We start from the raw sequence: 17,359 nt of genomic DNA on the forward strand, positions 1-17,359 counted from the left end.
TTTTAAACTTTGCATGTTCAAAAATTGAATTGAGGCCGGGCGTGGTGACTCACGCCTGTAATCCCAGCACTTTGGGAGGCTGAGGTGGATGGATCACTTGAGGTAAGGAGTTCAAGACCAGCCTAACCAACATGGTGAAACCCCATCTCTACTTAAAAAAAAAAAAAAAATTAGCCATGCATTGTGGTGTGCACCTGTGATCCCAGCTGCTTGGGAGGCTGAGGCAGGAGAATTGCTGAACCTGGGAGGCAGAGGTTGCAGGGAGCTGAGATTGCGCCACTGCCCTCCATCCTGGGCGACAGAGCAAGAACCTGTCTCAAAAAAAAAAAAGAAAAGCTGAATACATTGCAGTCCTCACCCCACTCCCCACCCTGTTTTTTGTTTGTTTTTGAGATGAACCTCACTCTGTCGCCCAGGCTGGAATGCAGTGGCGTGATCTCAGCTCACTGCAACCTCCACCTCTCAGGTTCAAGCCATTCTCCTGCCTCAGCCTCCCAAGTAGCTGGGATTACAGGCATGCCCACTCTGTTTTTCTATGTCCCTTTTATTGAGAATCATTCAACAAGTCCTTCAAGCCATTCAACAAGTCCTTTGAGGTATTCCACACTTCTCCTGCTTTCTCACTTACATTCAGTCAGTTCCACTTTTCAATATCATTTATTTCTGTCTGCATTACCACTGTTTAGTTCAGGTCCTCTTCATTTTTGCTTTGCTGTAGCTGTAGCTTTTGACAGCTGGTTTCTTCCTTCCGTTTCTCTCCCTCCAGTTCTTTCCCTACACTTGTTTCTAGAAGGGCTTTGCTAAACATTTTTGCCGAATCACTTCTCTGCTTAAAGGACAGTGTTTTCCCAGTATCTTCAGGGTAGCTTTTTCAAATTCCTTAGCAACTTAAGGAGACTCTTAAGAGATGTATTCTGTGACCTTCTTTCCTTAGCTACCTTCAGAGGGGGGTGCCCAACTTTTGCATTTCTCCATTGTATCCCAATTGTAACCTGTAGTATTTTTATTATAATTCATAATCATGCTGAATTATTTTTTCCTTGTCTGTCTTCTCGATAGACTTAAAAATTTGAGGACAGGAATGGAGTTATTTTTGTTTTTGTGTCTAGCAGCTATCCTGGTTCTTGACACACAATAGGTTTTCAGTAGGTAATTGAATTAATACATTAGTGAATTAATTAGATGAGAATATATTTTTAATTAAAAATTTTGCCTCACATTAATAATTTTATCAGTAGCCAGTTTCTAAATTTTGCTTTTTTACCTCATGATGGTTTAGGTGTGGGATTTGATGGAGGCAATGATAAAGATTGGGAAGCCAATGCCTGCAAAATCCAGCTTATTAAGAAGAAAGGAAAAGTTAAGGCACTGGATGAAGAAGTTCACAGTAACGTACTTAATTTGATTTTTGTCCCCTTTCCCCTTCTCTTCCTTTTCCCCTCCCCATTCTCCACTAAGTTACTCCCTCCCCCCGTATTTTGGGACCCATTTTAATGATAATGGTCTGTAACATTGAAGGGAGGAAAGAAAAGTAGTTTTGTTACTGTCTGGACTAGTTTTAAAATGTACCTGAGCCAGAAAAATAATCATTGCAACTAGGGAAGGAAATTAGTTAGGTATATTACCTTCAGTGCAAGCTCTGGATATTAAATGAAGTATCTTCAGAGCCACCATTCCTGAGGAAGAGCTTTTCATAAGACAAAAGGTATTTTTAGTGATGCCCTTTTACACATGTCTTCACTTGCTAATTGTCTTCACTTTGGATTAAATGCCTAGCTTGGATGTAGTCAATTTTGACGTTGCACCTTTGAATAGGTCTGATATAATCTGGTAAGTATCATGTTTTCCCTCACAGTTTTCTTCTCTGGCACAAGGAGTTGTCAGAGATGTATGCCCCATCAAAGAGGATTTACTTCTCAGTATTTACATCATAACATTATTATTACACATTTTATTTTTTTCACAAGAAACTTGAAAACAAAGCAAACTTTGAAGTAGATTGATTGAAAAAATATTTTTAAAATTCTCCACAAAACCCAGGAAACCGCAAGTATTTTATGTACCTACTCATATGAATGCCATCATAATCATTGTAAAAGAGTACAGGTAGAGGAAAATGATGGATTTTGTCTTTTTTTTTTTTCCCACATAAGCCATACGTTTAGCTTTGTAGTACTTGTTTAACTAATTAAATCAATACTTATTTTGCCTGTATTGTAGTGTAAGATTAGCTAGGGGTAAAGCAGACACCCAAATAACTATACTTCAAAAACAGTAGTATAAATATCTACTATGTGTTCTGCATCCTGTATACCAGGCTGATTATAGCGGGTTCTGTAGGAGAGAACAGACATTGCTGTGAGTCTCAGGGGAGAGTTCCCACAAGTTGACGAGACTGGGAATACATAGGGAATGGGTGCTGATTATATTTGGTCAGTGAAGATGTGAAGGGAGGACCTTCTGAGTAAATAGCATAGCAAGATAAGAATAGTAATGGCAGGCGTGTTGATGGAATGATAGTAGTCCTTTTTATTTACAGTATTGGTAGACAAGGGAGGCTAGAAAGGCAGATTGTGAACAGAATCACCATTTTTCAATGTCAGCATATTGAAACATGCCTCTTCGTGGTAAACTTTTTTTTTTTTTTTTCCCTTCCCAGATGGAGTCTCGCTGTAACGCCCAGGCTGGAGTGCAATGGCGCAATCTTGGTTCACTGCAACTTCTGCCTCCCAGATTGAAGCGATTCTCCTGTTTCAGACTCCCGAGTGGCTGGGATTACCAGGCGTGTGCCATCATGCCCGGCTAATTTTTGTGTTTTTGGTAGAGATGGCGTTTCACCATATTGGCCAGGCTGGTCTTGAACTCCTGACCTCAAGTGATTCGCCTGCCTCGGCCTCTCAAAGTAGTGGGATTACGCATTAGCCACTGGGCCTGGCCAAATGGTTTGTTTTTGAAGTGTAGTTATTTGAGTGTCTACTTTACTCATAGCTAATTTTTTTTTAAGATGGACTCTTGGTGTGTTGCACAGGCTGGAGTGTAGTGACACAATCTCGGTTCACTGCAACCTCTGCTTCCTGGTTCACGCCATTCTCCTGCCTCAGCCTCCTGAGTAGCTGGGACCACAGGCGCCCGCCACCACGCCTGGCTAATTATTTCATATTTTTAGTAGAGATGGGGTTTCACCATGTTAGCCAGGATAGTCTCGATCTCCTGACCTCATGATCCGCCCGCCTTGGCCTCCCAAGTGCTGGGATTACAGGCGTGAGCCACCACACCTGGCTAATTTTTGTACTTTTAGTAGAGACGGGGTTTTGCCATGTTGGCCAGGCTGGTCTTGAACTCCTGACCTCAGGCGATCCACCCTCTTTGACTTCCCAAAGTGCTAGAATTACAGGCTTGAACCACTGCACCTGGCCAACCCCTAGCTAATCTTACCCTACAATACATGCAAAATAAGTATTGATTGAATTTATTATCTACAAGTGGAAACTTGCAGATATTGCTGGTGAATTTGTAACTGGTAAATCACTTTAAAGAGCAATCTGGCCATATCTACATGGGAAATGCCTATAACCTGAGACTAAACACTTCCACTCTTGGATATATACTTGAAGGAAACACAGTGAACAAGGTGACATGACAACAAGATTCACTGTTGCAAAATTTAGAAACAGCCTAAATGTCTATAAGTAAGGGAATGGGATGATATAATAAGTTGTGTGTGCCGGGCGTGGTGGCTCACGCTTGTAATCCTAGCACTTTGGGAGGCCGAGGTGGGCAGATTGCCTGAGCTCTGGAGTTTGAGACCAGCCTGGGCAACATGGTGAAACCCCATCTCTACTAAAATACAAAAAATTAGCCGGGTGTGGCGGTGTGCACCTGTAGTTCCAGCTATTCAGGAGGCTGAGGCGGGAGAATCACTTGAATCCAGGAGGCGGAGGTTGCAGTGAGCTGAGATCGTGCCACTGCACTCCAGCCTGGGTGACAGAGTGAGACTCCGTCTCCACAAAACAACAACAACAACAACAACAACAAAAAATAAGTTGTATATGATAGTGAATGACCATATGTAGCTTTTGAAAGAAGTGTACTGAATCTGGTTCTGCATATGGGAACATGGATAATTCCTGGTATGTAAAGTATAGGACATTTAAAAACACAAAACGGTACTATCATTTATGGTCTCATGTTAACATAATCATAGTTTAAAAGGCATGAATAGTAAGACTGTGTCAACTTGAGAATCTTCTGAGGAGGAAGTGAATGGGATGGGGATATAAAGGAGGTATCAACTGCATTTTTTACATTTATTTATTTCAAGTTTCCATATACCACACTAATTTTTTACATTTTAGATCTTAAAAAATATGTAAAGCACAGATGACTAGATGTTTTGTTAACTCTGAGTATGGGTAGTTGGGTGTTCATTATTCCCAGCAAATTTAAATATGTTTGAAGTATTTTTTTTAAAAAGGGAAGATGACATCTGAGAAAAGGCAGGCAGAGAGCAAGGAGCCATGGGAGTAGAGGTAGGGTAAGATAGAAGATGCAAATGAGGAAATTATTGAAGCACTACGGCCCAAGAAGATCAAGGCACAGGCAAGGAGTTAGCCTTAAAGGAAAAAGTGTACTTTAGGAATCAAAGATGAAAGACAAACTTAAAGCAGATAATTACCAGGTGAGAGGACAAAAGCTGAGTAAAGTGGAAATTGAGGGATTGCAGGTGGGATTGAGCTTTATGGAGAATAGAAAAGATATGATGAACTGTCAGGGAACTGGATTGAGCTATCAGTTTAATGAATAAGGAACTTGGATACATGTTTCTTAAGTAGCAACAGTGAAATAGATATGTGAATTTGAAAGGGTCTTAATTTACAGAATTTTCTGACTTTCTTCAGTATTGCTTGGCAGTAGATGGGAGAAGAGAAACCGAGTGTGGGGGTTAGTCTAGACTTAAGATTCAACAAAGGGCTTTAAAACGGGTAACAGACAATAAGGAAGAGTCAAGGATTCAAAGTCATGATTAATTTATATGACAGGAAATATTTATTATGAGAAATGTGCTTATTGTCATAGCAATAATTTTTTCTTACTAGACATTCGGTAATGTTCCTGCGGCAACAGTGAGAGAAAGGTGTGGTAATTATCATGAATTTGAAATGGATTCAATATGTAGAATCTTGTGACTTTCTCCAGTATTGCCTGCCAGCATGTGCAAGGAGATACTGCTTTAATTATAGTTAGCTTAAAAAAGTAGTCAAAGAGGCCAGGCGTGGTGGCTCACGCCTGTAATCCCAGCACTTTGGGAGGTTGAGGTGGGCGGATCACCTGAGGTCAGGAGTTCGAGACCAGCCTGGCCAACATGGTGAAACGCTGTCTGTACTAAAAATACAAAAAATTAGCCAGGCGTGGTGATGTGTGCCTGCAATCCCAGCTACTCAGGAGGCTGAGGCAGGAGAATCGCTTGAACCCAGGAGGGAGAGGTTGCAGTGAGCCAAGATTGCGCCATTGTACTTACTCCAGCTTGGGCACAAGAGCAAAACTCCGTTTCAAAAAAAAAAATAAAAAAAGTAGTCAAAGATGTTTTCATTTCTTGCATTAGCCTGTTGAATAATGGTAAATGGTACTTTTCTTGAGGTCATTTATCAGGTTGCCTTAATTATTTAGAACACAGTTAAGCCAGGAAAGAATAGATGCCTGATTTTATTCATTGATAGATTGAGCCATCCAACAAAAAGGTATCTGCCATGTATACCTTTTAGTGCTTAGGATTCAAAAATAATAAGGTAGGCTGCTGTTTTTGTAGAACTCAAATTCTGGTGGAAGCTAGGTTGACAACATATCATAAATGTAATAGTACAATAGAATATACCATTGTGGTTTTATTTATTTATTTATTTATTTATTTTTGAGACGGAGTCTTGCTCTTTCGCCCAGGCTGGAGGGCAGTGGCCTGATCTCGGCTCACTGCAGCTTCCCCTTCTTGGGTTCAATTGATTCTCCTACCTCAGCCTCCTGAGTAGCTGGGATTACAGGCGTGTGCTACCACGCCCAGCTAATTTTTTCAGTAGAGACAGGGTTTCACCATGTTGGCCAGGCTGGTCTTGAACTCCTGACCTCTGGTGATCCACCTGCCTCAGCCTCCCAAAGTGCTGGGATTACAGGCATGAGCCGTGGTGCCCGGCCAGTTTGCTCTTAATTTAGACCTAACTCTGATAAACTTTGTTATCTGGGTTCTTAGCCAAATTAATTTTATATTTAGGAAATTAAGAGCATTACTAGTTAATAACTGGAGCTGTCCATTTTTTTTTTTTTTTTTTTTTTGAGACGGAGTCTCGCTCTGTCGCCCAGGCTGGAGTGCAGTGGCGCGATCTCGGCTCACTGCAAGCTCCGCCTCCCGGGTTCACGCCATTCTCCTGCCTCAGCCTCCCGAGTAGCTGGGACTACAGGCGCCCGCTACCACGCCCGGCTAATTTTTTGTATTTTTAGTAGAGACGGGGTTTCACCGTGTTAGCCAGGATGGTCTCGATCTCCTGACCTCGTGATCCGCCCGCCTCGGCCTCCCAAAGTGCTGGGATTACAGGCGTGAGCCACTGCGCCCGGCCTGGAGCTGTCCATTTTTTTTAAGAAGCCCCAAGAAAAGATAGCTTATATGAAAAATAAGAATCAGCTACTTCTCTTTTTTTTTTTTTTTTTTGAGAGGGAGTCTCACTCTGTCACCCAGGCTGGAGTGCAGTGATGTGATCTCAGCTCACTGTAACCTCTACCTCCTGGGTTCAAGCGATTCTCCTGCCTCAACCTCCCGAGTAGCTGGGATTACAGGCGCGCACCACCACACCCGGCTAATTTTTGTAGTTTTAGTAGAGACAGGGTTTCACCATGTTGGTAAGGCTGGTCTTGGACTCCTGACCTTGTGTCCCACCTGCCTCTGCCTCCCAAAGTGCTGGGATTAGGGGCATGAGCCACCACACCCGGACAAATCAGCTACTTTTCAAGATAAAGGAACATTGGCCTATGCCGATTTCCCAGTAGCCCCATACTTTCATAGCATTGCTCGGTTCTCAAATACCTATTTGATTTTGGAGGCACCCCATAGTTGCAGTTTATATTGTGAGACGTGTGTACACTCACCAGAGACCAAAGAAATTGCAGTCATAAGGTTGTGTGTCATTGGGAAAATGAATTTATTTTTACATGTTTAATTAAATTGATAATGACTTTTTAAGGCAAGAATTAAATATAGATTCAAAAGATTACATTAATTGTTTTTGTCCTTAACTCTTGAGTATTTGTATCTCCAGGAAACTTGAAAGAATAGTACATTATTACCTATATATACTTCACCTAACTTTATCTGTTATTAAAATTTTGTCATGTTTGCTTTAACTCTGTATTAGTTTTTTGGTTGTTATTGAAACCATTTGCCTTCAATATTTCAGTTGCATAAACTCCTAAATCTTTATTTTTAATTTTTGTGGGTATATAGTAGGTGTGTAAATTTACTGGGTACATGAGATGTCTTGATACAGACCTACAATGTGTTCCTAAGTCTTTTTTTTTTTTTTTTTTGAGATGGAGTCTCGCTCTGTTGCCCAGGCTGGAGTGCAGTGGCATGATCTCAGCTCACTGCAACCTCTGCCTCCTGGGTTCAAGCGATTATCCTGCCTCTGCCTCTGGAGTAGCCAGGACTACAGGCGCATGCCACCATGCCTGGCCAATTTTTGTATTTTTAGTAGAGATGGGGTTTCCCCATGTTGGCCAGACTGGTCTTGAACTCCTGACCTCAGGTGATCCATCTGCCTCGGCCTCCCACAGTGCTGGGATTACGGGCGTGAGCCACTGCACCCTGCCTCCTAAGTCTTTTAATCACTATTTTGAATATGCCTGATCTTTAGTTTCAGTGATTGTATATTCCAAGACAGCAGCATTGTAATAATTGTATTTAAATATAGCTTATAGCATTATCTCTGCAGCATGATTTAATATTGAAATTTTTCTTTTCATATTCTTCAGAGCAACAAGATATGGATTTGGATATAGAATTTGATGTACACCTTGGAATAGCTCATACCCGTTGGGCAACACATGGAGAACCCAGTCCTGTCAATAGCCACCCCCAGCGCTCTGATAAAAATAATGGTATGGAAAGATTTTTTGTGCTTTGGAATGATTGTGGAAACCTAATAATGGGGGCAGAATGAAGGCTCTTAGATTTTCATTATTTTAATTATTTTTCATCTGGAAAATTTCAAACATTCAGAAGTAGTAGAGAGCATATGGAGCTGAGAGTGCTGGCTCATGCCTGTAATCCCAGCACTTTGGGAGCCTGAGTTGGGAGGATTGCTTGAGTCCAGGAGTTCACGATCAGCCGTGGCAACATAGTGAGACCCTGTCTCTGCAAAAAATAAAAAAATAAGTTAGGCATTGTGGTGCATGCTTGTAGTCTCAGCTACTCGGGAGACTGAGGTGGGAGGATCGTTTAAGCCCAGGGGCAGAGGCTGCAGTGAGCCGTGGTCACACCTCATGCCATTGCCCTCCAACCTGGACAACAGAATGAGACCCTGTCTGTCCACCATGCCTGGCTAATTTTTGTATTTTTAGTAGAGACGGGGTTTCACTGTGTTGACCAGGCTGGTCTTGAACTCCTGACCTCAAGTGATCCTCCCGTCTTGGCCTCCCAAAGTGCTGGGATTATAGGCATGAACACTGCTCCTGGCTGAGAACTTTTGTTATCGGTTTTGTCCTTAGGGCATATCTCTCTAGAAATGTATAATCAAATTACTGTGTTTTAGAGTTACTTGGAATAGTCTTTCTCCATGCAGTTGTGCTACGTGTTACTTTAATATGTTTTAGAAAAATTTTTTTTATTTTTATTATTATTTTTTGAGACGAAGTCTCGCTGTGTCGCCCAGGCTGGAGTGCAGTGGTGCGATATTGGCTCACTGCAACCTCCACCTTCCAGGTTCAAGCAATTCTCCTGCCTCAGCCTCCCAAGTAGCTGGGACTACAGGTGTGTGCCACTACACCCGGGTAATTTTTTGTATTTTTAGTAGAGACGGCATTTCACTGTATTAGCCAGGATGGTCTTGATCTCCTGACCTTGTGATCTGCCCACCTCAGCCTCCTAAAGTGCTGGGATTACAGGAGTGAGCCACTGTACCTGGCCTATTTTTTATTTTATTTTATTTTATTTTATTTTATTTTATTTTTTTTTTTGAGACGGAGTCTCGCTCAGTCGCCCAGGCTGGAGTGCAGTGGCGCGATCTCGGCTCACTGCAAGCTCCGCCTCCCGGGTTCACGCCATTCTCCTGCCTCAGCCTCCCGAGTAGCTGGGACTACAGGCGCCCGCTACCACGCCCGGCTAATTTTTTGTATTTTTAGTAGAGACGGGGTTTCACCGTGTTAGCCAGGATGGTCTCGATCTCCTGACCTCGTGATCCGCCCGCCTCGGCCTCCCAAAGTGCTGGGATTACAGGCGTGAGCCACCGCGCCCGGCCTATTTTTTATTTTTAAGGATTGATATTCTTTAAAAATAAATGTTATTTATAATTATTTAAAATATTTACATAATTCCAAAGTCACATCTTTAAAATAAGACACACTAAAAGAAGTCTACCCAGCACTTTGAAAGGCTGAGATGGAGGGATTGCCTGAGCCCAGGAGTTTGAGACCAGCATGAGCAACATGGCAAAACCCTGTGCCTACAGAAAATACAAAAATTAGCTTGATGGTGGCATGCGCCCATAGTCCCAGCTACTCAGGAGGCTGAGGCAGGAGGATCACCTGAACCTGGGGGTTGAGGCTGCAGTGAGCCATGATTGCCCCATTGCACTTCAGCCTGGGTGACAGAGTGAGACTGTCTCAACAAAACAAGTCTAGACTCTTGTTTCCTCTTATTCCCCTTGTAGGTAACATTCACCAATTATTGAGTCTGTTCTTTCATTTAAAAAAAATAAACAAATACATACAAAAGTGTGTATGTGTGTATTTATCCCTCCCCATTTTTTTTCCTTTTATTTTAGAGACAGGGTCTCACTCCTCCACCCAGGCTGGGTACAGTGGTGGGATCATAGCTCACTGTAACCTCAAATTCTTGGGCACAAGTGATCTTCCTGCCTCAGCCTCCTGAGTAGCTAGGATCACAGGCTTGCACCACCACACCCAGCTAATTTATTTTATTTTTGTAGAGATAGGGGTCTTGCTTTGTTGCCCAGGCTGGTCACAAATTTCTGGACTTAAGTAATCTTCCCACCTCAGCCTCCCAAAGTGCTGAGATTACAGGCATGAACCACTGCACCCAGCCCTTGCTGATTTTTAGTTTAATTCAGAAGCTGCCTATTTAGGCTTCTTGTGCTTCAATACTTACTATTGAATTTGATCATAATGCTAGCAATAATTTAGACTTTTGACACTGACAAGGCCTTTATGAAAGATTCCCGAAAACTTACATCTAGATTATGTTTTGAGAATTTGGCTTTAAGTTAAGACCTTTAAATTAGCTATTTATTCATCTCTTTGTTCTAGCATGAAGTTTTTTTTTTTTTTTTTTTTTTTGAGAAGGAATCTCGCTCTTTCACCAAGGCTGGAGTGCAATGGCATGCTTTCCGCTCACTGCAACCTCTGCCTCCTGGATTCAACGATTCTTCTGCCTCAAGCCTCCCAATTAGCTGGGATTACAGGCGCCTGACACTACGCCTGGCAATTTTTTGTATTTTTAGTAGAGACAAGGTTTCACCATGTTGGCTAGGCTGGTCTCTGAGCTCAGGTGATCCGTCTATCTCAGCCCCCCAGAATGCTGGGATCACAGGCATGAGCCACCGCACCCGGCAAGTTTTTTTATAAATTTATTTTTGTGGTTGCTATCATCTCTAAAAAATCTAGTGAAAATGTTTATTATTTGGTTTCTAATTACTGTCAGCCAAAATATCAGATCTTTGTATATTAAGAACATTGTTGGGGGCTGGGTGTGGTGACTCATGCCTGTAATCCTAGCACTTTGGGAGGCCAGGGCAGGTGGATCACCTGAAATTAGGAGTTGGAGACCAGCCTGACCAATATGGCAAAACCCCGTCTCTATTAAAAATACAAAAATTAGCTGGGTATGGTGGCATGCACCTGTAATCCCAGCTACTTGAGAGGCTGAGCCAGGAGAATCGCTGGAACCCAAGAGGTGGAGGTTGCAGTGAGCCGAGATCGTGCCACTTCACTCCAGTCTGGGTGACAGAGCAAGACTTTGTCTCAGAAAAGAAAAAAGAACATTTTGGCCTGGCATAGTGGCTCATGTCTGTAATCTCAAGACACTGGAAGGATGAAGTGGGAGGATTGCTTCAGCTCAGGAGACTAGCCTGGGCAACATAGCGAGACTCTCTCTACAGAAAAATAAAAAAATTAGTTGAGTGTGGTGTAAGCAGCTGTAATCCCAGCTGCTTGGAAGGCTGATGTGGAAGAATCACCTGAGCCCAGGAGTTTAAGGCTGCAGTGAGTCATGATTGAGCCACTGTACTCCAGCTTGGTGACAGAGCAACATCGTGTCTCCAAATCATATAAAATTTAATTTAGCAGTAATTTTTCTCCTAACTGAAATGAACTCTGAATAATAAAACCAGGGTTGGTAGGATTTTTTTTTTTTTTTTTTTTTTGGAGACGGAATCTCACTCTGTTGCCCAGGCTGGAATGCAGTGGTGGGATCTCGGCTCACTGCAACCTCTGCCTCCCAGATTCAAGCGATTCTCCTGCCTCAGCCTCCCGAGTAGCTGGGTTTACAGGCACGTGCCACCACGCCTGGCTAATGTTTTGTATTTTTAGTAGAGACAGGGTTTCGCCATGTTGAACAGGATGGTCTCAAACTCCTGACCTCAGGTGGTCCGCCCATCTCGACCTCTTAAAGTGCTGGGATTACAGGCATGAGCCACCATGCTCAGCCGGATTGGTAGTTTTTATGTACCAGCAGTCGCTACAAATAATGATATTGTCAACTCTTGATTATCTGTTCTTACAGTTTTCAAAGTTAGTTAAAAAAGATGAAAATTATCCCGAGATCATGTCTATCTTCTCTTGGAATGATATTTTAACATTTATTTTTCTGACATTCTATGACTTATTTGGACCTCAAACAAGTAAATTTAACTATAGAACTGATTGGTTTTTCTTAGCAAATTCCTTAGTTCTAGTTCTTAAATTCATTTAGTGTAAATCAGATTATTGTTTTAGTTTGAAAGGACTTCTCTTTAAACTTTTACTCAAGAATGAATGAACAGAGAAATAAGAAGAATATTTAGTTCAGCTCTCTCATTTTGCAAATGAGGCAACAGACCCAATAAACTTGCTCCTTTCACATGGTGACATATGATTACTAGTTTAGCCACAACTGAAATTGTTATCTCTAGACTTCTTGTTTATTTCCCCACTGTACCCACCTCCCCTGCACTGTTTGCTTCAGCTATGCCACATAAACAATGCTGCTGATCTACCTGATGATAATCTGGTAATGAGAAGTAGATGTAATTATGTTATAAATAACATAAATAGTATATAGCATGTTAAAAATTTTTGACTTGAGAAAAATCCAGTTAGAGTCATAGCTATTTTAGATTTATCAGACTTCTAACTTTTTTGTCTTCAACACTTTTACCTCTTTTAGAATTTATCGTTATTCACAATGGAATCATCACCAACTACAAAGACTTGAAAAAGTTTTTGGTAAGTAAGGTGACCTCAAAAGACCCCAGTCTTTGAGAATACTTCTAACGAGAGCATTGGGGTCGGTTGTTGGGATGTGCAACAAACACCATATGTGTGTCATCAAGTAATTTCTTGGATAATTCCAAGGGCATGGTGGTTTATTGGACTTTTCTTTGCTAACAGTGGAACAATTCTGTTTTTTAATATGAAAAGGAAATGATTAGCATTTGACTGTAATATACATGACAAAAGGCTCAAATAAAATTGGAATTTTGTGGAGACATTTTTTGCATTCTGCGAGATTGTCATGCTTTAAAGTTCCTAGGATATATTAATACGAGAAGAATCAGGACAAATTAAATGAAAGTTTTATGTCGTAAATAGCTATATACTGTATAGTAGTGGTCATAGTGCTGACCTGCATGAGTGCTTTCTTAGGGCTGTTCAATTGAACTTTCTCCAGTGTTGGAAGACAGTGTATCTGGGCTATTCAGTATAGTAGCCACTGTCCACATGTGGTTGTTGAGCTAGTATGACTGAGGAACTGAATTTTAAATTTTATTTAATTTTAATTAAATTGAAATAGCCACATATAGCTAATGGCTATTTATTAGACAGTAAGTTAAGTGTGTGTTCAGTTAAACAGAGTACCACACTATTTTGGAGTCACTGATCAGCTGGTGACTTTAATTTTGAATAATGGGATATGGTGTTCAAAGAATATTAGAAATTAGTGGCATTTTGACGGAACAATTCTGTAGAAAAGGTTTTTTTTTATCATTAATATTTCTTTAATTGTATCTTTTTTTTCTTTCTACTTACAGGAAAGCAAAGGCTATGACTTCGAATCTGAAACAGACACAGAGACAATTGCCAAGCTCGTTAAGTATATGTATGACAATCGGGAGAGTCAAGATACCAGCTTTACTACCTTGGTGGAGAGAGTTATCCAACAATTGGTATTAAGCCATGCTTTTAAAGATAATTATGCCAACATTAATCCCGAGAAACTTTCTGGAAATTAAGTTTGATAAGCAGGAACTGTGCTATTTTTTTATTTTTGGCTTTTATTTCTCATACAACTATTCAAGTTGAATAATTTTGAGAAACTAATTGATTTATTGATTCCCCCCCACCCTCCACTTAAAATTCTACTTACTTCATTCTGGTTTAATGTCATGAAAATGAAAATTAATCCAAAATCAAAGTGTGTCTAAAAACTATGCGTATATGCACACATCCATACGCACCACACGTGGACATGTACACAGTACACACAATGGAGGATTAGTTATTCCCTTGCTTCTTGCTCATCCGAGTGTTCTTCTCAACCAATAACTTAGCACAATAGTAGCTTCACAGCTACCACAGTTTATTTTCTGGGATAATGCCTGCTTGTCTCTGAGCCAACAAAGTCAACTACTTATTTTTCCTTTTGGGGACTTTCCCTTGGCTCTGAACTTCTATAGAAAAGCATTTCCAAGCCCATGAGAAAATCAGTATTCTTTTTGATTCCATCCAACATTCCTAATTAAAGATTAAAGACATCAAAGATCTACAAATGTCCAAATCCATAGTGATACCTACATTTCCCTTCCCCACTCATAACTCTAGCTTTCCCACTTAAAAGTCCTTTACTTCCCAAATACGGTCCAGCCCTCACTTCTCTCCCACCTGCACCCAAATCTTACATCTGTAGCAAAAAGAGGAAGCAGGAAGATGGAGAATGTAGAGGCCTATTCCTTCCCTTTACCCAAGGCAGAGTGGAGTAGTGTGCCTTCCCAGCCTTTTCTCGTTTCTAATAGGCTTTGCCTTTTATTCATTGTATAATGCAGTTTGTGTTCCAAGGTGGTTCTTCCCTCTCCTACTTCATGTTCCTCTTTTATCTGTTCTTGATTCCTGTAAGCCCTGTCCCTGAGGATTTGGGTTGATGGAGTTGTATGGTGTGCATGTTAATAATTGTATATATTTATATCTCTAATATCAAGGTCAGAAAGAGTGGAAGTTAATAGTGGTGTACAATTACTAGGGCAGAGAATAGGTTTTGGATTTTGATCTTAGGATCTTTTCTAATTCTGTCGTTCCTCTGATAATTCATAGAATTATGATGATATAGATAGGTAGATGATGGAGATAGGATATATAGGTTCAGAAGTGTTCATAGCCTGTAGAAAGGATGACTTTTTAAATGATCTATTTTTGTAGTTGTTATCTATTGAGCATATTTTGGGTGTAGGCTTGGTTAAAAAAGTGGGTCTTGGCTGCGCGTGGTGGCTCACGCCTGTAATCCCAGCACTTTGGGAGGCCGAGGTGGGCAGATCACGAGGTCAAGAGATGGAGACCATCCTGGCCAACATGGTGAAACCCTGTCTCTATTAAAAATACAAAAATTAGCTGGGCGTGGGGGTGCGTGCCTGTAATCCCAGCTACTCGGGAGGCTGAGGCAGGAGAATCACTTGAACCAGGGAGTTGGGGGTTGCGGTGAGCTGAGATTGTGCCACTGCACCCCAGCCTGGTCACAGAGTGAGACTCCATCTCAAAAAAAAAAAAAAAATGTGGGTCTTGGATACACCAAAGCTTAGGAGTAAGTGTTTACTTAAACTTTAGACTTGTTTATAAACTGGTACAAAAGAGCATTTGTGTGAACAAAAAATTTCTGCGCTGAAGCCAGTATGTTCTAGGCATTTCTGACTTGATAATTGATTATAGTAAATAGTGCTAATGGATTTTTTTCCCTCCCTAGGAAGGTGCTTTTGCACTTGTGTTTAAAAGTGTTCATTTTCCTGGGCAAGCAGTTGGCACAAGGTACATATAACTCTAACAATGACTAATGTATTTCAACATATTTGAGTTACATGTTTATTCTTCGTAGACTATACATGACCCTTTATTATAAAGGCTCTGCCCTTTATTAGATATATTCATGTGAGCATATTTTCACATCTTCCTTCTTGTCTGTTGCTTACCACTCTTCCATTTAACAGAATCCCTGAAGAAAGCAAATACAGGCCGGGCGCTGTGGCTCACACCTGTAATCCTAGCATTTTGGGAGGTCGAGGCAGGCGGATCATCTGAGGTCAGGAGTTTGAGACCAGCCAGGCCAACATGGCGAAACCCCGTCTCTACTAAGTATACAAAAATTAGCCGGGTGTGGTAGCACATGCCTGTAATCCCAGCTACTCGGGAGGCTGAGGCAAGGAGAATCGCTTGAACCCAGGAGGCAAGAGGTTTCAGTGAGCCGAGATCGTGCCACTGCACTCCAGCCTGGCCTACAGAGTGAGACTCCGTCTGAAAAAAAAAAAAGAAAGCAAATATATTTTGGCATTTAATTGGCCTTTTGTCTTTGTTGGGCGCACCAAGGTTACTTTGTGAATTTGGATATTGAATATTATCTAATAAAGTTAAAATATTAGCTTTTTCTGTATTTTTTGAAACATATATTCTAGACAGATTCCTAGATAATTGTACCATCACTACTTCTTGCTAGGATATTTAGGCCTGATCATGAAGTCCTAAGTGAGGCGCCCTAAGATATTATGGTAAGAGAGATATTTTTAATCTGAAAACAGGGTGACTAAGGAGAAGGTGCTACACTTTCATATATTGGCATTCTGTGCACAATTGAATGGAAGTTTCCCTTTAACATTACAAAGGAAAAAAATTAAAATACATTGTTACAGAACAGGTGTTGGCAAGTTTTCTGGAGTGGGCCGGATAATAACTATTTTAGGCTTTCTGGACCATGTAGCCTCTGTAGCAACTACTCAACTTTGCAGTTGTAGTGTGAAAGCAGCTGCAGAAAATAAGTAAAAGAATGGGCATGGGTATGTTCCAAAATAACTGTATTTAATACAATTTTTATTTGTCAATTAAGAAAAGAAATAATTTAAAAAAAACCAAATACCTGTATTAGTCTGGGCATGGTGACTTATGCCTGTAATCCCAGCACTTTGGGAGGCTGAGGTGGGTGGATTGCTTGACCCCAGGAGTTCCAGATCAGCCTAGGCAACATGACAAAACCACATCTCTATAAAAAATAAAAAATTTAGCTGGGTGTGGTGGTGCATGCCTGTAGTCCCAGCTACTCAGGAGGCTGAGGCAAGGGGATCACTTGAGGCCAGGAGGTCAAGGCTGCATGCAGTGAGCTGTGATTGCGCCACTGCACTCTAGCCTGGGAGACAGAGCAAGGCCGTTGTCAAAAAACAAACAAATAAACAAAAACCGTTTATTTATAAAAATAAACCCTGGGGCTGCAGGTCAGTTTGCTGACCCCTGATAGAGAATTTTTTGGATATAGGATCTTGTTCTGTCATCCAGGCTGGAGTGCAGTGGCGCGATCTTGGCTCACTGCAACCTTCACCTCCCAGGCTCAGGCAATCCTCCTAACTCAGCCTTCCGAGTAGCTGAGACTGTAGGCATGTGCCATCACACATGGCTAATTAGGAGACGGGGTTTTGCCATGTTTCCCAGAGTGGTCTTGAACTCCTGGGCTCAAGTGATCTGCCTGCCTAGGCCCCCTGAAGTGCTGGGATTACGGGTGTGAGCCATTGCACCTGGCCCAATACTGATTTTTTTAAAAAATTCTTTTTATCTAGTTCTTATATCTGAAGTTGAGCTTGGGGAGGATAATTTAAACATTTGAAGAGTATTGGCCCATTAAATTTTATGTCATTAGTCC

At 41.3% G+C, this 17,359-nt stretch overlaps 1 protein-coding gene across 2 annotated transcripts in view; it reads left to right on the plus strand.

Annotated features, from left to right (window-relative positions):
• Positions 1–17,359, plus strand: part of GFPT1 (glutamine--fructose-6-phosphate transaminase 1) — a 70,684-nt gene that overhangs the window by 18,098 nt on the left and 35,227 nt on the right. For both annotated transcript variants that reach the window (XM_003830926.5, XM_008956340.5), the window contains exons 3-7: positions 1,280–1,387; positions 8,014–8,139; positions 12,641–12,699; positions 13,506–13,640; positions 15,425–15,486. In XM_003830926.5, the coding sequence (XP_003830974.1) occupies positions 1,280–1,387; positions 8,014–8,139; positions 12,641–12,699; positions 13,506–13,640; positions 15,425–15,486 (490 nt within the window). The remainder of the gene's footprint in view (positions 1–1,279; positions 1,388–8,013; positions 8,140–12,640; positions 12,700–13,505; positions 13,641–15,424; positions 15,487–17,359) is intronic.

The sequence above is a fragment of the Pan paniscus genome, chromosome 12, assembly GCF_029289425.2.
Source record: "Pan paniscus chromosome 12, NHGRI_mPanPan1-v2.0_pri, whole genome shotgun sequence".
Classification (NCBI taxonomy): domain Eukaryota; kingdom Metazoa; phylum Chordata; class Mammalia; order Primates; family Hominidae; genus Pan; species Pan paniscus.